The following is a 22649-nucleotide window of genomic DNA, read 5'->3' as shown; positions in this document are numbered from 1 at the left end:
CTTTGATTTGTTTCTTACAAACACATTTCACAAGATGTGAATTATTGGACTGGAGTGGTGTGGATTACTTGTGGATTATTGTGATGTTTTTATCAGCTGTTTGGACTCTCATTCTGACGGCACCCATTCACTGCAGAGGCTCCATTGGTGAGCAAGTGATACATGCTACATTTCTCCAAATCTGATGAAGAAAAAAACTCATCTGCATCTTGGATTTTCATCAAATTAAATGTTTTGCGTGAACTATTCTTTACACAAAGATTGATGTAAATTCAACAGGATATGCTTTTGATGAGTCAGTATAGAATTGCGCAAAGTATTTTTCTGCCCTAATTTAGCACACTTTCCGAGTTGTGCATGATGCATTACAGACCCATATTTAGTTCTGAATAATCAACTGTAGTTTCACAGTCCATACAGTATATGACTGGGATCCCACTTTATTTAGTTTTCCAGGCGAGCACCTCTTACCTTGAGTGGTTTTATGAGAACGGGTTTAGCAGAACAGGGACAGGAGAATAAAACATTCAATATGACAGTCAATGTTGATCTTTTACAATATTTTTACATGGCCTGCTTAAAAAGACAAGACATAAGATATAAAATTATATATAAACATGAGAAATAAAAAAACACATTAGAGTACATAGCTATGTTGTATTTACAGTTCACTCATGCTTTTTGACAGTCTTGCATTACGCTACAGGAAATGTTTCACTCTCAAGGCCTTGAATATATCACACTATGACCCTTGAAACAGGCTGGCTTGGTGTTGTGGACCTTGACCTGGTTTCTCATCGCATCCCGGCATTATCTAATGCACTGAATGGGTCAACTAAGATGTGCTGCCAACAATGGCATTACTGGGGCAGTGGCCCATATGTGCAGGGTCAGACCATGTGTTGCCTGTTAGAGAAAAACAGAAAGGAAGTAATACATGTCCCATCATCTGTTCTCATGCAAGTGGATTTGTTTTGTCCGATTGATTTCAATCTGCAATTTCAATGGTCGCTATACGTTAGTCTCCAGACCGTTCATGTCGATGGCACAATGGTCCTTGTCTCTGTGTTTGAGGTGCCGCGGTGGTACAGGTGGCTTTTTCCGATCAGGAGGCGGCGGACGGACCCCTTCCTCCAGCTGCATGAGACGGGCCACATCTGGAGGGATGTGCTCAGGTTTGCCCCCTGGTGGCGGGGACTGGAAACTACCATTGTTCTGCTGACAGTTCGGCAAACCCTGGTTAGTCATGGGTTTTGTTTCACAGATGAGAGGGACCTACGGAGAAATGGGGAAATGCTAATTCAGTATTTATTTTTATGTGCTGTTTAACTGAAATCTCTTTTTGAGAGATTGGGATTGTCAGACTACCAGAGCTGTGTTGTTATCGTTAACAAAATTTATTAAAGAAGATTTTTGTTAATTGAAATAAAGCTAAAATAAAATTTAAATAGTAGTTGAGAAACTAAATGGAAATGGGAAAAGTTGCCTTGGCAAGTAACTGAAATAAGTTTAAATGAAAATGCTCCTATTTTGCATTTATCATTATTCAGTATAGTATAAGCATAACATATCGTGCAACCATTTCAAATCGACAAATTAAAGATTCCTTTTAGATTAATAACAGCAGCACTTGAGCTGACATCGGCAATACATAAAATATAAATTTAAGTAGTGATCTAGAAATAGTGCAGATATTATATTTTATATCTATTTGATGAAGGAACAATGGTCTCTCTAGCACTGTCAGACTACAAAACAGTGTTGTTATCATTAAAAATATTTTTAGAACATTTTTGTTAATTAAAATAAAATATAAATGTTAGATAATAAAAGTGCTAAAATGACTAACTAAAATAAAAATGGAAAATAAATTAAATATTTAAACAATTTTTTTAGTAAAATAAATAAAAATCAACAAAATAATAAAAAATTAAGCTAAAATAATAAAAAAGAAATAATGAAACATTTACATACAGAAGTAGATAAATAATACTAAAACAACACAGAATTGCGGCATTACTCATATTACAGTCTTTGTTCATTTCCTGTCATGTTTTTGTCCTAACAGCTGTACAATAAAGCACAAGGTGCACAATTTACTGTTTTCTCACATACATGTGCGTGAGAAACATTGAGAGTTTGGCTGAAATAAGCAGCTGGTTATTCAAATATGTGTCAAATGATCTTTTTATGAAGGGGACATTTTCTGGTCCAATTTTTACTTTGAGTGTATTTAATGCTTTTTGCTTTTGCTGGTGTGGTGTAAGGGTTACATCTCATATGTTGTCATCAAGATTCATGGTCTGTAATGAGAAAGCCATAAGCTATCATCATTTTGCTCTTGAGCTAATTTGTCAATCGAATAAGTGCCTAAATTAAGTGTACTACAAATGGCTGTTGGATAAAATTGTCTATTAAGCACTTAATTACTAAGAGTGGAAAAAAATAAGATTGCCACAAAAGCACTCACATGTCCTGAAGAGTAATTAGAAACGGCCATCAGCATATGGTGAACACATGCTTTCAAGACAAATATTATTTCCAAGCCATTTTTCCATAAATTGGACACTTATGTGTCTATTTTGGATCAGTTTGTAACATTTGTACATACTTTTTTCTTACGAAACCATGTTTTTCCACCTTGCCGTGACTATCTTGTCTCTCTGTTTGTCGATATCTAGTCACGATATCTCCTCTCATCACTAAGTTTGTCCTGATTTACAAAACCTCAGTATCCTTGAGATGTCTTTGTGATTACGGCACACCATCTTAAAGGTACAAATTAAATTACCTGTGCTGTTTGTCAAGGAAAAAACATTGAAACCCACTTTAGTTTTCTGTGTTTTGGAGAATTGGGTTCATCGGTTACTTCACATTCTTGTTTTCCATTCACATGCGCATCTACCTTTATTCATCTACAGTATGTAAAAACCGGTGGAAATTAAGTTTACACTTATACGGTATATGTCTTCATGAGACATTGATAAACACATGAAATATCATTCATTGTGGTCTGCGTCCATGCAACTTGCAATTGTTGGTTCAGATAAGTTCATTGAAAAATTTTGTGTGTAGTGCTTTGCACTATTCATAATATTTCCAAAGCAGCTTTATAAAGAGTAGTACTTCACAAACCCCACAGAGAAGACACGATGGGAGGGAAAAACTCCTTAAGATGTTTGAGAAATAACCTTGGGAGTAATTTTGTTTGGGTAAATATATGCAGATGTGAGTGTGTTTTACTCCGTAAAAGTTTCCATGAAGCCATTCTGTTGCATTTAGTTTTGATATATTCATTATCATTACCATTTTTGCATTATTGTTTTTTGAGCAATAATTTCAAACTGAGAAATTAAACTTTTTAGTTTAAGCACTTGAAGCTAACACCAACAAAACGTACAATTCGCATTAAATAATGGATGCAAAATTCACTTTTCAAGTTGTTTGAACATAAATGTGTGTTGGCAGTGTGTGTACACATCCATCCTATAATGATAAAAATCCAGCCAGTGTTATTTCTTTTAAATCCCTATTTTAAAATCCCTTTTCTCAAATCAGGCTGTTCTGAGATTCCTGTCAGAATGATGTAGTTCTGTACAGGCCCCTCCCACGATAGTTAATTGACAAGGCCGTCTTACATTATACCCGCCCTGAGTGAGCTGAGAGAGCTGTCATCCGTCTGCAATTGTGTCGACTCCGGTGCAGAGGAAGACAAGAATGTCTCCGATTGAGCGATTGAGGTGTTTTGTTGTTGGGTGACATTTACTCCTGACATCTGAGCCGCTGAAGATGCAGAGGATTAACATTACTTTAGCTTTGAAGTGAATGCGGCGATCCCCGATCTGCATAAATGCATCTATATTCACGCGAATCATTCGTAATCCAGCTTCATCTACAGAAGAAGTGAGTATAATGTTTTTTATGAATCTTTGCAAATCTCCTTTCCTAGTGCTAGTCAGTCAGTTTTGCGGCTAAAGTAAACAGCACTGCTTGTCACCCCACGGAAGAGAGGGGCAGGGCGAGCAGAGCTCATTAGCATTTAAAGCAACATACACTAAAAAATGGCTTGATGAAAACAGAGCTGATTTTGACAGGGTAAAGAAGGTTTTTTTTACACTACCATTGAGTAATTTTAACCAAAGTATGTTATAGACTTTTCATTAAGACCCTAAAGAATCAAATCAACTTGTGGAAAATAGGCATCCAATGACCCCTTTAAAGTAGTTACTTAGAAATAGTACAGATATTTCTAAATTATTTTTTAAAAATAAATGTATTTAATATTTTAAACAATAGTAGTAATGAAAAAATATATGTTGGTCACTACTGTAGAAATACAATTTATCTTCATTTTTAAATTTACAAAATGTTATTTGTTCCATAGGCAACTCACCCCATCTCCTTCTTTAATGAAGTCTTTTCTGCAAATATGGGCCATGATTCCTGTGGCCAGAGCATCTCCCATCACATTGACCATGGTGCGGAATCGGTCTCTGAAGAGGACAGACATGTTGAACAGAATTACTTAATGCATTTTAAAAACACCGGTGGATAAAACATAGTCAGGATAAAAACAGATGATAAATAAAATAGAGCATGATGGGAAATCTACAACCAATTCCAAGAATGACTGATTATTTGTCTTGCAACCTCTGTGTCAAACTCAAATTTTTAAAAAGTTTGATTTGTGTGACACCAGTAAACTCATTTTTATTATAATAGTGACCATTTAGGAGTGAAATGTATTTTTGATAAGAAGCCATTCACACAGAGCATGTTTTTGCATTTACAAGCCTTGGGAAAAGTCGAACTTCTTGTAACTCGACACATCCTTTCAAATATGAAACATTCTTTCAGCTAAAGAGTGCAATGCTCATAAGTCCACCTAGTGCATATTTAAGTAGAAAAACAATGGAAAAGCAGCACAGTAGAATGCAAAAACACATTGTGTATGAACAGCCTCCAACGGTACACTGACAAAAAGTGGTTTCTACCTAAATGTCCAAAAATATCAAGCACATGTCGATACTTACAGGGCCCAATCAACAGCGATAATGAGAGTGATGTCATCAGTGGGCAGTCCAACAGATGTCAACACTATTACCATGGTGACCAGGCCGGCCTGTGGGATCCCAGCTGCACCGATGCTTGCTGCCGTCGCTGTAATACTGGAAAACATGGCAAAACATTATGAAGGACAAACAACCTATGTCGCATCCAGAGACCATCTGGAGTAATGCAACTTTCATTTTGAGAAGACCTTTTTCTTTAAAAAGCTAATTTAGGTTGGCAGTTCAGGCTGGATATACTTGCAAAAATTGCATGAAATTTTTATGAATGACAGATAACCAGCCTTCATGCAAACAGTATAAACAAACAAAATCAAACAGAAGGAGCAACTGAACAAAAAACAAGCTCTTGCATGAATGCTTGCATGCGTATGCAACTCATGCACCCTCGCAGGTGTGGAAGAACATCAGTCAGCTCTTGTGGCGTTTAATGCACGCTGCTTTACTGAGGAATAACATATATTGATGTCACACTTTGATCTGCACACAATTTATAATGCAAAGGGAAGAATAAAAGATGCTCTGACCTTCTCTAATAAAGTAACGAGTCTCTAATGAGAAACACTGTTTGGTTTTTTAGGTAGATTTGTGCAGAAGACACACTGACTGCAAAGCTTAAATATAATGACATCAGTGACTGAGTTTTGAGGGATGTGATTTTTAAAAACAGCGTTTACAATAATTTGTTACTCATTATAAAACATAACTAATTATGGAAAGTGACGAGTTACAGTTGCGTCAGGCCTGTTTTACAATGCACATGCTAGCAGAGCTGCATATTAACTCAGTCCAATGGCGTGTTCTGGGGGAAAGTGACGTCAGTGCATACCCTCTATATAGGTATCGCAATAAATGCATGCTGCTGTTGCACTGCATAAATGCGCAGTAAATTCTGTAAACTGTTAATAAATACATGCTGCTGCTGCACTGCTTACATGTGCTGAGAGAATTCTGTAACCTGTTAATATAAGCACTGCACTAAATCCATTCTGCTGTTGCACTACACAGGTGTGCAGAGTAAATTCTGAAACATGTTTATATATGTTTCGCAATAAATGCATGCAGCAAATACACTGCTTACATGGGCTGAGTCAATTCTGGAACCTATTAATATAGGTGTTGCATTAAATGCATGCTACTATTGCTCTTCTTACTTGTGCAGAGTGAATTCTGTAACATATTAATATAGCTATCGCAATAAATGCATGCTGCTGTTGTACTGTGTAAATGTGCAGTAAATTCTGTTAGCTGTTAATATAGGTGTCTCAGTAAGTGCTGTTTACATTTGCTGAGTGAATTCTCTAGCCTGTCATTAAAGGTGTTGCAACAAATGTACGCTGCCATTGCACCGAGTGAATTCTGTAACTGCTAAATACAGGTGTTGTAATAAATGCATGCTGCTATTGCCCCGCTTATGCATGTGGTTTAAAACACACTTGTTCAACCCCAACACTGACAACAAAGAATATGAATGCTAGAGATGAGAGACAGAGATGGCTGATAGATATTGGGAAGACCGAGGGTGGGTGGGTGGGTGGGGGGAGGGCACAATTGAAAATTGCATAATTATCCTGCGATAAAACAGCCATGTGACAGTGGCGTTTATCCCTGTAACAGCACTGCCCAAATGCTCTCTGGCTCTCCATCCCTGTCTATATCTCTACACCCTCCATTTTTTCATCTGACCTTCCATTCGCAAAATTGTGAGGTCGTCGCAGTAAAGCATGCGTGTTGATTTATGTGCTTGATGTTGCTTTTAGTCCAGACCAGCTGATAGGAACATTTATGACTGTGGCGTTCCAGACCTGAGCACACTAAAGCTCTGAGATAACGCTGCATGCCAAATAATCTCTTGCATGATGGTTCTGTCAGGCACGCATCGTCACATCTGTACAGTGGCGGATGTCTTGTGCATACATAAATACACGCCACATGAGCATGTGTACACGCTCACATGGATGGAAGAAATGTACAGTAAATTATATAAAAAAAAATTGAATAGCAAGTAAAAATTTCTGAATGGTTCAGTATATATTCTATTCTATTATTTACACCTTTTACATTTCTTAAGCTGGTACAGTAAATGCATATTTGTAGCTTTTCACAGTCAGCACTTTTGCAGGGAACTTGCATCAAGCTTGACAAATGTCTTCAAACAATGGGTGAGTAGTCCGCTTCAACAGTATATATTGCTTTATGAAGAGTTTCTGATTGTAACGGTAACGTGCACCAGGGAACACAGGATCCAGAAATATGATGACAAGGAACTTTAATGAGAAATAGCAAACGTTTCCAACAAAAGTTACTTTAAGTCTGGACGATGAAACTCAAGAAACTAAAGGCTTATAAAGACAGACTAATGAGCCAACGAGAAGAACACAGGTGAGAATACTTAACGATGATAGACTAATAATTAACTAATTACAGGAAAGAAGAACAGGAAACACCAAATATGGTCAAAACAGAACTGAAAGGAAACCGACAGGTGACACTGATATGCTTTGCACTTTCAGCATGTGGAAAAAGTTTTGAATTGGCAAAAAAGAGATGTTTGTTGTTAATTATAAATCTTTATTTTATTATTTTATTTTTATTATTTATTTTTGATATTAGTTTACTTTTAGTTAGTTAGTTTTGTTTAAACATTATTTTAAACATTGTTTTAAACTATTATTTATTTTTATTAATTAAAAAATATGATTTTTTTTTTTTTGTAATTTTTTTTTATTTTAGTTTTAGTTATTTTATTACAATGAAATCTAAATGAAAAGGAGATATGTTGCCTTAGAAGCTCGCTGAAATAAACTGAAACATGTCATATAATTTTATAAACATATTTATATTACAATACTGTTCATTTAAAATTATTTCTATAAAAAAAATATTTTAAGTAACAAAAATTTTAATCAAATATAAATGAACTACATTTACACGACTAAATGTCTACTTAAATCGGTCTCATACGGTCAATAAATGAGCATTTCATTATGTGTGCACTTAATAACTATATGGAAAAAAAACAAAGAGGTCAAATGTTTAAAAAAATTTAAATGACTTACATTTTCAAACTTAATCATTAAGACATTTTTCATACCTGATAGTGATGATTTGGCCGAAGTCAAGCTCGTAGTTGTTGACCTGGGCGATAAAAATGGCTGCCACGGCCTCATACAGCGCAGTGCCGTCCATGTTGATAGTGGCTCCCACGGGCAGCACGAAGCGAATGATCCGCCGGTCTATGTGATTGTTCTCCAGCAGGCACTTGAAGGTGATAGGCAGAGTGGCAGAACTGCAAATGGAAAAGAATCTCTTGTTAAAACTCCCAACAGTGTTTCGGACGGGTCTCAGTTTAACCCAATTACCAAAAACTGCAATCAAAAAGTTCAAGATCTCAATAAGAACTCAAACATTTCTCATCATATTCAAACATTTTCAGATTTGTTTATTCAATATTATTTCCAGAATACTAACAGAATCCGCAACACATTTCACTGTGAACATCCCCATATTTATCACCATCATCAGTTTAGAAAATGCTAATAATGATGGAATGCAAATTCTGCTCGACCCATGATATTTCACCACGTGTTGCAACAGTTTCTCTTAATGCAACAAAATAACTTCTATTTATACTGTGTGCAAACACTTATATGATGCATCTACTGCAAGAAAGACTCATTGTTATGAATAAATGACAGATGAGTGTTGTGCCGTGGAGCTGTGTTTTTAAGGAGAAAATATCCACCATTATGCATTGTGTGTGTCTGCAATTTTCTTTTAAGCGGAGGCAATGTGAACTGAAAGTGAGCTGGCAAAAGGGTAAAGTATTGATTCCTCATGTGGATTAGAGCTAGTGCAGTATTTATGTTGTTTTCCCTTTCTCTCTCTATACTGTATTTTCCTGTGAAAGGAAGCATGGGAGAAAACATATTGATTTTCAAGTCAGTACGAGTGGTAAATAAAATAAATGTCTTGTCATTTAATGTATTTTTTTCTATATAATCTAGCTTGGTTACTTGCACAAAGGCAAGAAAATGAACAGGATGGAAATAATGAACTGAAGAATCCTGAACAAAATTTTATCATGATTCCCCAAAAAAATATCAAGCATCACAAATATTTTCAATATTGCTAATAATCAGAAATGTTTCTTGAGCAGCAACTATTAGAATGATTTCTGAAGAATCATGTGACACTGAAGACTGGAGTAATGATGCTGAAAATTCACAAGAATAAATTACATTTTAACATATTCAAATAGAAAACAGTTACTGTAAATTATAATAATATTTCTCAACCGTTTTTACTGTATTTATTTTTTTCATCAAATAAGTGCAGCCTAACTGAGACTTATTTCAAAAGCATTCAAAAATCTTAAACTTTTGAACACTAGTGTGTGTGTATATATGTATATAGGAAATCTTCTAAAATGTTTTTGCTATCAATTAACAAAACACCAGAAAATCCATCAAATTTGTTACCGCCAAAAAGAATATCACTTCTTTGTGGATGATGTCATTGCTTTTGTTAGTTAAAGGGATTCTGCAGGAAGAATATGAAGGTTTTGTGTGTTTCAGCTGGTGTTTGTGTGTGTTATACCTGGAGGACGTGGCCAGTGAGATGAGCAGGGCCTGCAGGATTCCTCGGATGTAGACGATGGGGCTCTTCTTGGTGATGAAGAAGTACATGCTGGGCAGGATGAAGAGGCCATGCAGAATGAGGCCCATCACCACAGTGATGGCATAAAAGCCCAGCTTCTTCCCCATCGCGGATGGGTCGCTCATCTCCAGGATCTTTCCGGCCACCAGAAACACGATGCCGAACGGGAAGTACCTGCACAGTAAACTAGCTGTAAATATATTCAAAAAATAACCTCACATACTTTATTACTTGACTCTATAAAGCCTACTGAATCAAATTTGATACAAATTTCTGAGGCCTAAATGATCAACATGATCAAAATTTAGCAGAAAAACCTGTTGCACACAATCTACTACATGACCTCTGTCTTCTAAATTATAGTTTATACTTTTTATTTCATTTCAAGACTTTCAAGCAATTACTGGACCGAAGCAACTTAGGTTTACTTGATTATCCATTATTTTTTTTAGAAAAATCATGTTCAAATGGGATTATCAAAAATGATCTTGCTTTTGAGGAGCGTTTATTTGTTTATCTCTCAATCGTCAGTGGATTGCATTGGATTATATGTTTTGATCATCAATCTAAGCATTTAAATATTTTTTTACTAAGACATGTTATTGGAGATATAGAGTGATGACTGATATTTATATCATTAAACTGCTATTATATTATAAAGATCTCATTGATTTACATTACAAGCAATCAGAATTTCATATTACTTTTTGTCCATATAAATATTAGCATCTGCACTAAATTGTGTATTCTCTTTATAAAACTTAATGCTTTTTTTCTCTGAATTTGAGCTCCATATTGTTAATATATCATACTATACGAGTCATAAAAGCTTGAAGAATTTTTATTTATTTTTTTTCAAAATTTTGTTTGAAGGTTAAGTTGTTACATAAAAGGTTAAATATTAACAAAAAAGATAAAAGAGATATTTCTGGCTATTATTTTATTATTTAATATGTCTGACTTTAGAGGCGTAATTAGATAAAGTTGTATCATTTATTTATAAGTTAAATTAAATTATTTACATATAAAATTAAATGATAAAAACGAAATAAAACAATAATTTAAAAAATTTATTGTATATTATGTATGTACTGTATATATATTTATGATTTAATTAATTGTTAGTTTTTAATTTAACTCACAACCCCCCTGCAGTTCCTTTACGAACCCTAGTTTGGGAAACCTTGATGTAATATAATGTTTAATGCACTTCATGTTGTAAATTACAATGAATGGAACACGTTTTCTTACTCTTTGCATTTTTTACATCATTATGGTACAAGGTAATGCTGTCAATGTGGTAAACGAGTTGAATCAAAAGTAATCTGATTATATTACCTAAAATGTGTAATGTAACGGATTACAATTTTTGTCATGTAATCTGGAATCAGTAACGGATTACAATTTGTAAGTAATCTACCCAGCTCTGCATATATGTATATACAGGATAGTTTTACCAGATGACAATAGCGACGATTTTCAGCACTGCTTCATTGAGACTTTGGCAGAAGTTCACCAGAGCGCTGCCATTAGGACCCATCCTGCCTAACATTATGCCTGCGCAAAAATGAGCAGTGATATGCAAATGTGAGGTATAATATGAAAACATAAACAGATTTATCGTCCAATGTTGTTTTTTGTCTTTGTGCCAGTGTTCGCACCCATGGTGGCAGAGAAAATGACGATCCCTAGGACGTTCATGCCCTCGCTGGTGCCAGGAAGCGTCCGCATTACCACATCGGGAGGTGGCGTCAGATCCAGCTGGAAGTTCTGGATGTCTGTCCCGTTATCATCCTGAATGCCGTAGATGAGAACGCGCCGAGTGGTGGTTTCTGTCAGACTAGTGGCCACTGTTGTCTTGGGGGTCTTCATTATGGGCACACTGTTGGTACGATACTACAGAGAAGAAGCACAAAATTTATCTTGAATGAGTGAAAATTGGCTGAAAATGTCCTCACCCTCAAGCCATCCAAGATGTAGATAAGTTTGTTTCTTCATCAGAACAGATTTGTAGAAATTTAGCATTGCATCACTTACTCACCAATGGATCCTCTACAGTGAATGGGTGCCGTCAGAATGAGAGTCCAAACAGCTGCTAAAAACATCACAATAATCCACACCACTCCAGTCCATCAGTTAATGTCTTGAGAAGCCAAAAGCTGCGTGTTTGTAAGAAACAAATCCATAATTAAGACTTATTTAGCTTCAAACTATTGCTTTTGGCTAAAAATGAGTCTTCTACCCATAATACCCAGGAGATGGTCTTTTCAACTGGAAGATGATACTTTGGTCAGAAGCACTGGTTCGAAGTTAAAAAGTCTTAAAGATGGATTTGTTTCTTACAAAAGCACAGCTTTTATGTTCACAAGATGTTACTTGATGGACTGGAGTGGTGTGGATTACTTGTGGATTATTGTGATGTTTTTATCAACTGTTTGGACACTCATTCTGACGGCACCCATTCACTTTAGATGATCCATTGGTAAGCAGGTGAAGTAATGCTACATTTCTCCAAATCATCTACATCTTAGATGGCCTGAGGGGGAGTTCTTTTTCAGAAAATATTCAGTTTAATTATTCCTTTAAAAATCTAAACACATCATTAAATAAAAAATCTGCAGATAAACATATCTTAAATGGTAAAACACAGCATTATATACCATAGATGATGAATTCTTGATTCTAATCGGCTGGCAAAACGTTCCAAGTGATTTTATAAATCCATGGAAATGAAGTTATTCCTGTTTCAACAATTTTTTCCAGACACTTTTGAACTAGTAGAAGCATGTTGGGTTGTTTCTAAGCAAGATACATAACCAGCAGTTTTACATACAAAATAATACAATAATAACTGAATTTGAACTGTTCAGTTATTGAAAAAGAAATTATATAAAGCCTTCGGTTTTGCATTAATGTTTTTGTATATGCATTAATTCAGTGGTTAATTTTCCTTTTTTCCTAAGGTATAAGGAGAGTGACTAATAATTCATGGCTATCTGTGGATTCTAACCTGTTGAAATGTGGCTTGAACGAGGTTGGCTGGAAACATGTTTCTGTGTGGAGACATATAATACATCACAGTTATACACGTGCATAGAGTAGCATTGAACTGCAATGAATACTTTCAATAGGACTTTCCTTGAAAACATACATTGAACACAACTTACAGTAACCTTCATACAACTGTCCTTGCCAGTTCCTTGGTGTGTGATTAACATTTTTTTTTTTTTGTTAATCATCTTTGTCATTCAAAATTATTTCAAAATCATCATTTTGAAATAATTCATTATGGGGTCAAATCAATCTTTTTTAGTTTTGTGAGGTACTTCAGTGCAAAAAAAAAAAGCATCCTATTCACAAATAATAATGTATTCATGAAACCTATTATGTATTGTTTTATGAAATCATGTTGGTGCAACTTTATAATTAAATATTTAATAAATAATCATATTTAATTTGATTTAATATTTATATATAAAATAGAAATAATCAAATATTTTAGTTGTTTTAATTTTTTTTGCATTTTCATACAAAACTGAAATAAAAAATGTATATATATATATTTGTTTTTTTTGAGGATTAACACTGTAATTCTTTCTGATCTATTTCAGATCTTCAAGATATGGACCTCAGGAGCAAGTGTTGATCCTAATGGCAACAAATGCAATGAGCACAAATTAAAACTCTTTTAATAATACACAACAAGTTTTTCCAAAAGCCAGAGTCTGGGATTCCTTTAAAACCATACATGATTTTTTTCTAAAGAAAAATGATGTGCGATTAGTATCTGAAGGTATTAAAGGGAGCATCTACAACATAGATAGATTTTCTACTTTTAGATATGCAATGTTTACAGATTCTTAGATTTCAAAGATTTGATTTGTTTTTATAATAAATGAGATTCAAAATTGAATGTTTAATACCATTAAATTTAAAATAGCTAATACGCTGACTTGATTTGTGATTTTAAAAATATCCAATAAGCATAAGAACCTTTATAAAAACACACACGAGACACAAAGCAGTAAATGAGTATATGTGTATACGTCAGATACAAATACCTGTGAAAACTAATGAGACTAGCCTGGATTAGTAGTAGTATAGTAGTATAGTCATATTGTGCTGTATGAAAGGGTGAGATTCATTCATTAGCATCCAAACACAATCTGTGTGTGCGAGAGCCGCTGGAGCAGGAGCAGATGTGCTGTATGATCCCAGCGCACTATTCACATCAAGAAAATGTCAATATCTGGTTGAGTTTTAAATATTTATTGGAAAATATCTGTGTGAATGCATTTTGCATCTGTTTGTGTGACATTTTTTTTTTTTCGTGTAAGTTCTTACTACTTAATGGAAAATAGCTTTGCTTGTGCATTATGCATCTGTTTGTGTGTTCGTGCATGAGTTTTTTTTTTGTTGTTTTTTTGCACATGCAAGTTGTTATTTCTCAATGAAAAATAGCTTTGCTTATGCATTATGCATCTGTGTTCATTCAGTGCACAAGATTTGGTTCATGCATGCAAGATTTGTTTCCAAATAGAAAATATCTGCACATGCATTTTGCGTTTGTTTGTTAATTCTGTGCATGACTTTTTTTGTGGATGCAATTTGTTTTACTTCATAATGGAAAATATCTGTGCTTATGCATTTTGCATCAGTTTATGTTCGTTCATTCTGTGCATTAAGGAGTTTTTTTGTGCATGCAGGTTTTTATTTTATTGTTTTGCTTTTTCAGTGCAACAATATAAAGACCAACATGTGCATGTTAGATGTGTACCTGACACTTTCATTTTCATGCTTCTCTAGCAATTAAAATGAGTAAGTAGTGTTTTCGGCAGGCTTTATAGCTTTTTTGCTTAGCTTTTTGCATTGTAAAACAATATATTTTTTTTAGGTGTCAAAATAAATAAAAATTATGAAATGCATACTATTAATATTTTCTCTCTTTATTTTATTTTTAATCTTTATTTAAAATGCATTTTATGTAAAACACATTACCATTGTGTTTGAAATGTGCTACATAAATTTATTTTAAAATGTATTTAAAATCCAATTTAATTGGCAAACATTTGAAAAGAAAATACTATTTCAGTCTTTTACTTCAAAATGTCATGTTTAATTCAATGAGTTGTTTGCTCGTTCTAATTATTTCTGTGTACGAATTTTCAAAGTAATCATACACCAAATATTTTTCAGTATCATTTATGTATTATTTTATTTTTATGTTTTTAATAAATGAATTTTTTTAGAGATATGTATTTTTGTAATTGTTAATTCTGTTTTCCTATACAACTGTTTTGATTATTTAAAGATAATTTTTTTAAATAATTCATAAAAAATAAAATACTACAAAATACTGAAGCATTACCATTATGAACTATGAAATGTGCTATACAATTTTACTTTGACTTAAAATTGTATTTAAAATGTAATTCTTCTTTATACTTAGTCATGTTTAATTCAATGTGTTACTTTTAAAATTTTCACACCAAAGTCAAAAATTCCACGAATATTTTTTAGTGTGATTGCACTATATCATATTATTGTATTCTTCCCTTCTATTATTTGTTTTAATCAATTTCAAACTATTTTATATTATATTTTTTATTGTAATCTTTTTTGATTACTTTTTCTTTAAATCATTTTGAATTACCATTGTGTATGAAATGTGCATAATTTTATTTAATTTAATTTAATTTATTTATTTTTTTCCTGCAGATACTTCTCTATACCTATAAAGCTCTCCTGAGATCAATCAAGCATTGAGTATAAAGACAAAAGTCTTGCTTCTTATTTTCTGCAAAAGCTGACCCTTCATTAAGCTCCTTGGTTACTGTTGCTAATGAACACAGATTTTATGGAATTTATGTGACCCTGGACCACAAAACCAGTCATAAATGTAAAATTTTTCGAAATTGAGATTTATACATCGTCTGAGAGCTGAATAAATAATCTTTCTATTAGTATGGTTTGTTAGGATAGGACAATATTTGGCCGAGATACAACTATTTGAAAATCTGGAATCTGAGGGTGCAAAAAAATCTAAATATTGAGAAAATCGCCTTTAAAGTTGTCCAAATGAAGTTCTTGCAAGGCATATTACTAATCAAAAATGAAGTTTTGACATCTTTACAGTAAGAAATTTACAAAATATCTTCATGGAACATGATCTTTACTTAATATCCTAATGATTTTTGGCATACAGTATTTTTTTTTAATTTTGACCCATACAATGTATTTTTGGCTATTGCTACAAATATACTCCAGCAACCTAAGACTGGTTTTGTGGTACAGGGTCACATACTGTATGTGCTTGTTAAGTGGTAAAACTGATTAGCTATTGTTCTTGTGTGGACTGGAACAAACTGTGACATTGCAATGCATTTTTATCAGTCATTTTCATTAATAAACGATTCTACCAAAAAAATCCTGCCATCAGACCACATGAGGCTTTTGACCGTATTTGAGGGTCATTTAAATGGCTTTGACCACACAAACAACAATTATATTTCTAATGAAATGACATTCAGCTGATGGAGTTTAATTTGAGTTATGAAACAGCTGATTATAGTTAGGCGGCTTCTTAGAGGCAGAAATAATGGCTGCATTTGCTTCCAGTGGGGTTCATAATTCTCAGCTTTCTCACCACAGAGAATTTGCTAGATACACTAGATATACTAATACACTTAATAGTCGATTTAAGCAACAAACATGCATTAGCACGAATGACACAAATATTGACCATTTGGTTGATGCTGAGCTCATCCATTAAACACTCAAATCTTCAGTAGTCTCGCAGTCGTGGTGCACAAGCCCTAGATGTGTGTTTGTGACTGATTTCAGAAGCTCAAGTGCTCTCAGACGGGTCATGTGAGATTATGATTGCAACACCTTCAATCTAAGCACAATCAGCTCGGCTGGAGATTGTGTTCGTGATGATGGTTCATTGAGATTTATTACTTAGTCTTAGTTAACTATAATAATCCTGTTTGTAAGACGAGGGTGAGTAATATGATTCATTTGTAGTGTTTGTGTGAATTTTAACCCATGTCTCTGTTTTCTCTCTGTGTTGTCAATAGGAGGATGATGAGGACCGTCTGACCGTATGAGATCCAGGAGAGCGTCGGCCGAGCTCATGATGGGTTTCCCGCTGTCCTCAGAGTCCTCTTTCTGTGCCATTCCGCCCGGATGGATGATTAACACCATGACGATTCCCACCACCACAGCCAGGAATGTGGTCCACAGGTAGTAAGAGACGGTGATGAGACCCAGCCGACTGGAGCACTTGGCATCCAGCGCAGCCAGACCTGACATCAGACTGACAGACAGCAGACAGAGGCATGTTCGTGTGTTAGATACCGGCCAAAGATGATTAGACAACATTTTCCACGCATCAGAACAATAAAACTTCAATAGAGCTTTAATTTGAGTTTTTCCCCCTATACATTAGAATGTGTCCTGTTTAATTGTATTATATCTGAGCAAAAAATAATGACTATCATACATTTTTGACCATGATTTACAGAAATGTCATTCAGTGTAATAATAGCTCCAAAAAATCTATTATATATATATATATATATATATAATAAATATATTTTTTAAACATATACTATTAAATATTAATTTAATACATTTTTAAAATGTGACCTCTCAGGGCCTTTAAACTGGACTTCTTCAGGAGTCTATAAAAAGCCCAGCGTTGTGGTCCACACGCGCTCATAAATCTCACTACAGCACGAGCAGTCAGTCAGTCAGTCATCCACACAAAAGCTGCCAGATTAACGTGAAAGGGAGAGAGAGAAGGTGCCCTCTAAACAGCTGCTCCATCAGCCACAGATTACATATTAATGACTGCAGCTGAAATGTTGCTTTTTCTCATTCACGTGATTTCCTTTCCCTGCAGTGAATGGCTTCAGGTTTGATGATTTTGAGTACAGTAATATTTTGATAAAGTCGTACAGTTACAGATGAGGATGTTGAACTGGGAAGAGAAAGTGAAATTTATATTTTGGTCTCGCCTTTAATATCTATATTTTATATTTTATCCTTTGACTTGGACTAGTAAGAAACCACCTAGCAACCGCATAGCAACATCTTGACTTCTGCATGACCAGATGATGCTCTTTCAACCTTAGTACACATCTCAGTTATGTTTCATTTTCATATATATTTTGTCCTGCATTGCTTAATTATTAAATATAGTCACACTCGAGTCAATAGTTGTCATACAGTAAGAATATTGAGATATAAATGAATGTGGATCACAGGAATGGGACAGTCCTAAATAGACACCATTTTTTGCCTTTTTATGTGTATTGCAGCTGCAGTTGAGTGTTTGTGTCAGACATAAAACACACATGCAAACAAAAGAGCAAATGAATAACAGAATAGCAAAAACTACTCTCTGATGTAAAATTGAACCTACAACACTATTTCAATGCTGAATTGCTTTTTAATGGCCTTGGTTCCGTATGTATTTTACACATATATATATATACATATATAGCAATTGTAAGTCGCTTTGGATAAAAGCGTCAGCTAAATGAATAAATGTAAATGTGTGTGTGTGTACACATTAATCCTTCAGTAAAAAAATCAAAGCCATAAGCAAAACCAACCAGCTCCGAGAAGAATCGTTGCATTACAAACTTTGATTTAAAGCACAGAGTATCTGAAAATCAGAAGTAAAGACAAAGGTACAATATACCTTTTATGGAAGGAATGAACTTCTCATCCCATGAATCACTGAGAGCGATGTAGAGTAATGATCAAAAGTTTTGAATAATTAAGATTTTTTTTGTGTGTTTTTGAATGAAGTATCATATGTCCACCAAGGCTGCATTTATGGGGGCAGTCGTGGCCTAATGGTTAGAGAGTCGGACTCGTAACCCAAAGGTTGCGAGTTTGAGTCTCAGGTCCAGCAGGAATTGTAGGGGGGAGTGAATGTCCAGCACTCTCTTCCACCCTCAATACCACGACTGAGGTGCCCTTGAGCAAGGCACCGAACCCCCAACTGCTCCCTGGGTGCCGCAGCATAAATGGCTGCCCACTGCTCCGGGTGTGTGTGTGTGTGTTCACTGCTGTGTGTGTGCTGATAGTACTGGCTGCAGATAAAGTCTTAATTGTTGGCGATTTTAATATCTATGTCGATAATGAAAAAGATGCATTAGGATCAGCATTCATAGACATTCTGAACTCTATTGGGGTTAGACAACACGTTTCCGGACCTACTCATTGTCGAAATCATACTCTAGATTTAATACTGTCACATGGAATTGATGTTAGTGGTGTTGAAATTCTGCAGCAAAGCGATGATATCTCAGATCATAATCTAGTCTTGTGTAAACTCCATATAGCTAAAACTGTATTATACACCTTGTTGCAAGTATAGTAGAACCATCAATTCTACCACAAAAGACTGCTTTGTAAGTAATCTTCCTGATTTATCTCAATTCCTCAGCATATCCAACAGCTCATAAAAACTTGATGATATAACAGAAACTATGGACTCTCTCTTTTCTGGCACTTTAGATACAGTTGCTCCTTTACGCTTAAGGAAGATCAAAGAAAACAGTCCGACTCCATGGTATAATGAGCACACTCGCACTTTAAAGAGAGCAGCCCGGAAAATGGAGCGCAGATGGAGGAAAACAAAACTAGAGGTATTTCGTATAGCCTGGCGGGAAAATACCCTATCCTACAGAAAAGCAATAAAACTGCTAGATCTGATTCTAGAAGAAAACAAACATAAACCCCGGTATTTATTCAATACAGTCACTAACGAAAAATAAAGCATCAACAGGTGTTGACATTTCCCAAAAGCACAGCAGTAATGACTTTATGAACTACTTTACTTCCAAGATCGATTCTATCAAAGATAAAATTGTAACCATGCAGCCGTCAGCTACAATATCGCATCAGATAGTGCACTATAGATCCCCTGAGGAACAATTTCACTCATTCTCTTCTCTAGGAGAGGAAGAATTGTATAAATTTGTTAAATCATCTAAACCAACAACATGCATGTTACATTTACATTTATCTGACGCTTTTATCCAAAGCGACTTACAATTGCTATATATGTCAGAGGTCGCACGCCTCTGGAGCAACTAGGGGTTAAGTGTCTTGCTCAGGGACACATTGGTGTCTCACAGTGGATTCGAACCCGGGTCTCTCACACCAAAGGCATGTGTCTTATCCACTGCGCCATCACCACCCACGGAATATACCCTATTCCATCTAAACTACTAAAAGAGCTGCTTCCAGAAGTCATAGATCCTCTTTTGGCTATTATTAATTTATCACTGTCATTAGGATATGTCCCCAAAACCTTCAAATTGGCTGTTATTAAGCCTCTCATTAAAAAAACACAACTTGACCCCAAATATTTAGTTAATTACAGACCGATCTCAAATCTCCCTTTTCTGTCAAAGATACTAGAAAAGGTAGTATCCTCACAATAATATTCCTTCTTAGAGAAAAATAGTATTTGTGAGGAATTCCAGTCAGGATTTAGACCGTATCATAGTACTGAGACTGCTCTCATTAGAGTTATAAATGACCTGCTTCTATCATCTGATCGTGGTTGTATCTCTTTATTAGTTCTACTGGATCTTAGCGCTGCGTTCGACACTATCGACCACAACATTCTTTTAAATAGACTAGAACACTTTGTTGGCATTAGTGGAAGTGCATTAGCATGGTTCAAATCGTACTTATCTGAACGCCATCAGTTCGTAGCAGTGAATGAAGAGGTATCATGTCGATCACAAGTGCAGTATGGAGTACCTCAAGGCTCAGTACTAGGGCCGTTACTTTTCACGCTTGACAGGTTACCCTTGGGAGATATTATCAGGAGACATGGTGTTAGTTTTCACTGTTATGCTGATGATACTCAGCTCCATATTTCTTTGCGGCCCAGTGAAACACACCAAATTGAGAAACTAACGGAATGCATAGTCAATATAAAAAACTGGATGACAAGTAACTTCTTACTGCTAAATTCTGAAGAAACAGAGCTGTTAATTATCAGACCTAAAAACCCCACATGTAATAACCTAGAACACTATCTAACACTTGACGGCTGCTCTGTCAATTCTTCTTCATCAGTTAGGAACCTAGGTGTACTGTTTGATAGCAATCTTTCATTTGAAAGCCATGTTTCTAGCATCTGTAAAACTGTGTTTAAATTGTGACCTATGCTCTCAACGTCAAATGCAGAAATACTAATTCATGCGTTTGTGACCTCACGGTTAGACTATTGTAATGCTTTATTGGGTGGTTGTTCTGCACGCTTGTTCAACAAATTACAGTTGGTCCAAAATGCAGAAGCTAGAGTCCTTACTAGAACCAGGAAGTACGACCATATTAGCCCGGTTCTGTCAACACTGCATTGGCTCCCCATCAAACATCGTATAGATTTTAAAATCTTGTTAATTACTTATAAAGCCCTGAATGGCTTAGCTCCTCAGTACTTGAGCGAGCTCTTATCACATAATAGTCCTCTACATCTGCTGCGTTCTCAAAACTCTGGCCATTTGATAATACCTAGAATATCAAAATGGTGGATCGGCGCTGGGATATGATGTATGTGGCCTTGATCATCGGCGGAGGCCGGACACCTGGAGTGAGCCCCGGGGACATATCCCCAGTCACCGTAGCCACCCGATCTGGTCCGTATCCAGCCCAGATGGTCACTGCAGTCACCAGATCCAGTCCGTATCCAGATCAGATGGTGGATCAGCACCCAGAGACAACCTCTATAGCCCTCAACGTCAGCGGAGACCATGATAACTAGATGACCCCCGGAGACAGATCCCCAGTGAAGACCTTGTATCCTAGACGGCCATCGGGACAAGACCATGGGAACCTGTACTGTAAAGCTGCTTTGACACAATCTGCATTGTAAAACGCACTATATAAACAATGGTGACTTGACGACTTGACTTGACTTAACCCATTAAAGTTGAGTTCCTTGCACAGGTGTACTTACACACACTGTACTTTGTGCTTGCAAACACCTTGTGCGGATACATGGCATAACTGAGAGCATTTATATATAGGTATATAAGATAAGATAAGATATATATAGATAAGATGTTCACATGTACTTTTAGGGAATAAAATATGCCTTTCATGTCTCCTGTAAATGTCGCATCCCACAAATCTCCACAGAGAACAATGCACATGACCTCTTTCCTGTAAGAGGGAAGAAAGCCTGGCCAACACACCTTCATCAGCATCATCTCGCAGTCAGTGGCTGATATGCCTCAGTTGGTCCACTTCAAAACAGCAAATCCCCTCTGAAGCCCTGCGCCGCCTGACAGCCAGATCAGCGGCGTGACGTGACCTGAGATTTAGCTTCCACAAATATCTGCATACACACTCAAATGAAGCATGTGGCTGGAAAGACAGCCAGGCCAACAGGACATCTGCCTTTATTTACTTCCCTAAAAATTATTTTTGTGTTTAAGGTATTTCATTTTATTTATGTGTGTGTGTGTGTGTGTGTGTGTGTATTGACTGGTAGTGTTGGCAGTATACATATAATTAAAAATCGTTACCTGTTAGATCATGCCTTGAATAAAAATAAGTAGGAAGATACTGAGCTACACATAATTATCATATTTTTTTGCAATGTGCCACTAAAACGGTCAATTTTACAAAAGAAGATTTCATACTGGACCAACATAAGGGCGAGTAAATTGTGAACTGTCAGAATATTAGAATGATTTCTGAAGGATCGTGTGACACAGAAGACTGGAGTAATGATGCTGAAAATGCAGTTTTGATGACTAATTAATAATTTGATAATTTACAGTTTAAATATATTCAAACAGAAAACAGTTACAGTATTTGATTTTTTTTTTCTGAATGCCAAACATCGGATAGATTTTAAAATCTTGTTAATTACTTATA

The 22649-nt window shown here is 35.4% G+C and overlaps 2 protein-coding genes across 2 annotated transcripts in view; both read right to left on the bottom strand.

Moving 5' to 3' along the window:
* Positions 1 to 831: 831 nt before the first annotated feature.
* Positions 832 to 11268, bottom strand: LOC306860945 (excitatory amino acid transporter 5-like; the record flags this gene model as incomplete). Its single annotated transcript, XM_079402971.1, has 7 exons — positions 832 to 906; positions 1018 to 1275; positions 4394 to 4493; positions 5034 to 5168; positions 8164 to 8358; positions 9669 to 9902; positions 11186 to 11268. 7 exons carry the CDS (start codon positions 11266 to 11268, stop codon positions 832 to 834), a joined length of 1080 nt encoding a protein of 359 aa, XP_079259097.1.
* A 77-nt stretch (positions 11269 to 11345) lies between these two features.
* LOC306860944 (excitatory amino acid transporter 5-like) overlaps positions 11346 to 22649 on the bottom strand; it is a gene marked incomplete at both ends in the record, with an annotated part of 36450 nt that continues 25146 nt past the window's right edge. Inside the window, 3 exons of the mRNA XM_079402970.1 lie at positions 11346 to 11624; positions 12739 to 12781; positions 16831 to 17046. Coding sequence (XP_079259096.1) covers positions 11346 to 11624; positions 12739 to 12781; positions 16831 to 17046 — 538 coding nt within the window. The remainder of the gene's footprint in view (positions 11625 to 12738; positions 12782 to 16830; positions 17047 to 22649) is intronic.

Source organism: Barbus barbus, assembly GCF_936440315.1.
Source record: "Barbus barbus genome assembly, chromosome: 41".
Lineage (NCBI taxonomy): Eukaryota > Metazoa > Chordata > Actinopteri > Cypriniformes > Cyprinidae > Barbus > Barbus barbus.
Note: the sequence above shows the minus strand (reverse complement) of the source record. Positions and strands in the feature narration are given on the sequence as shown.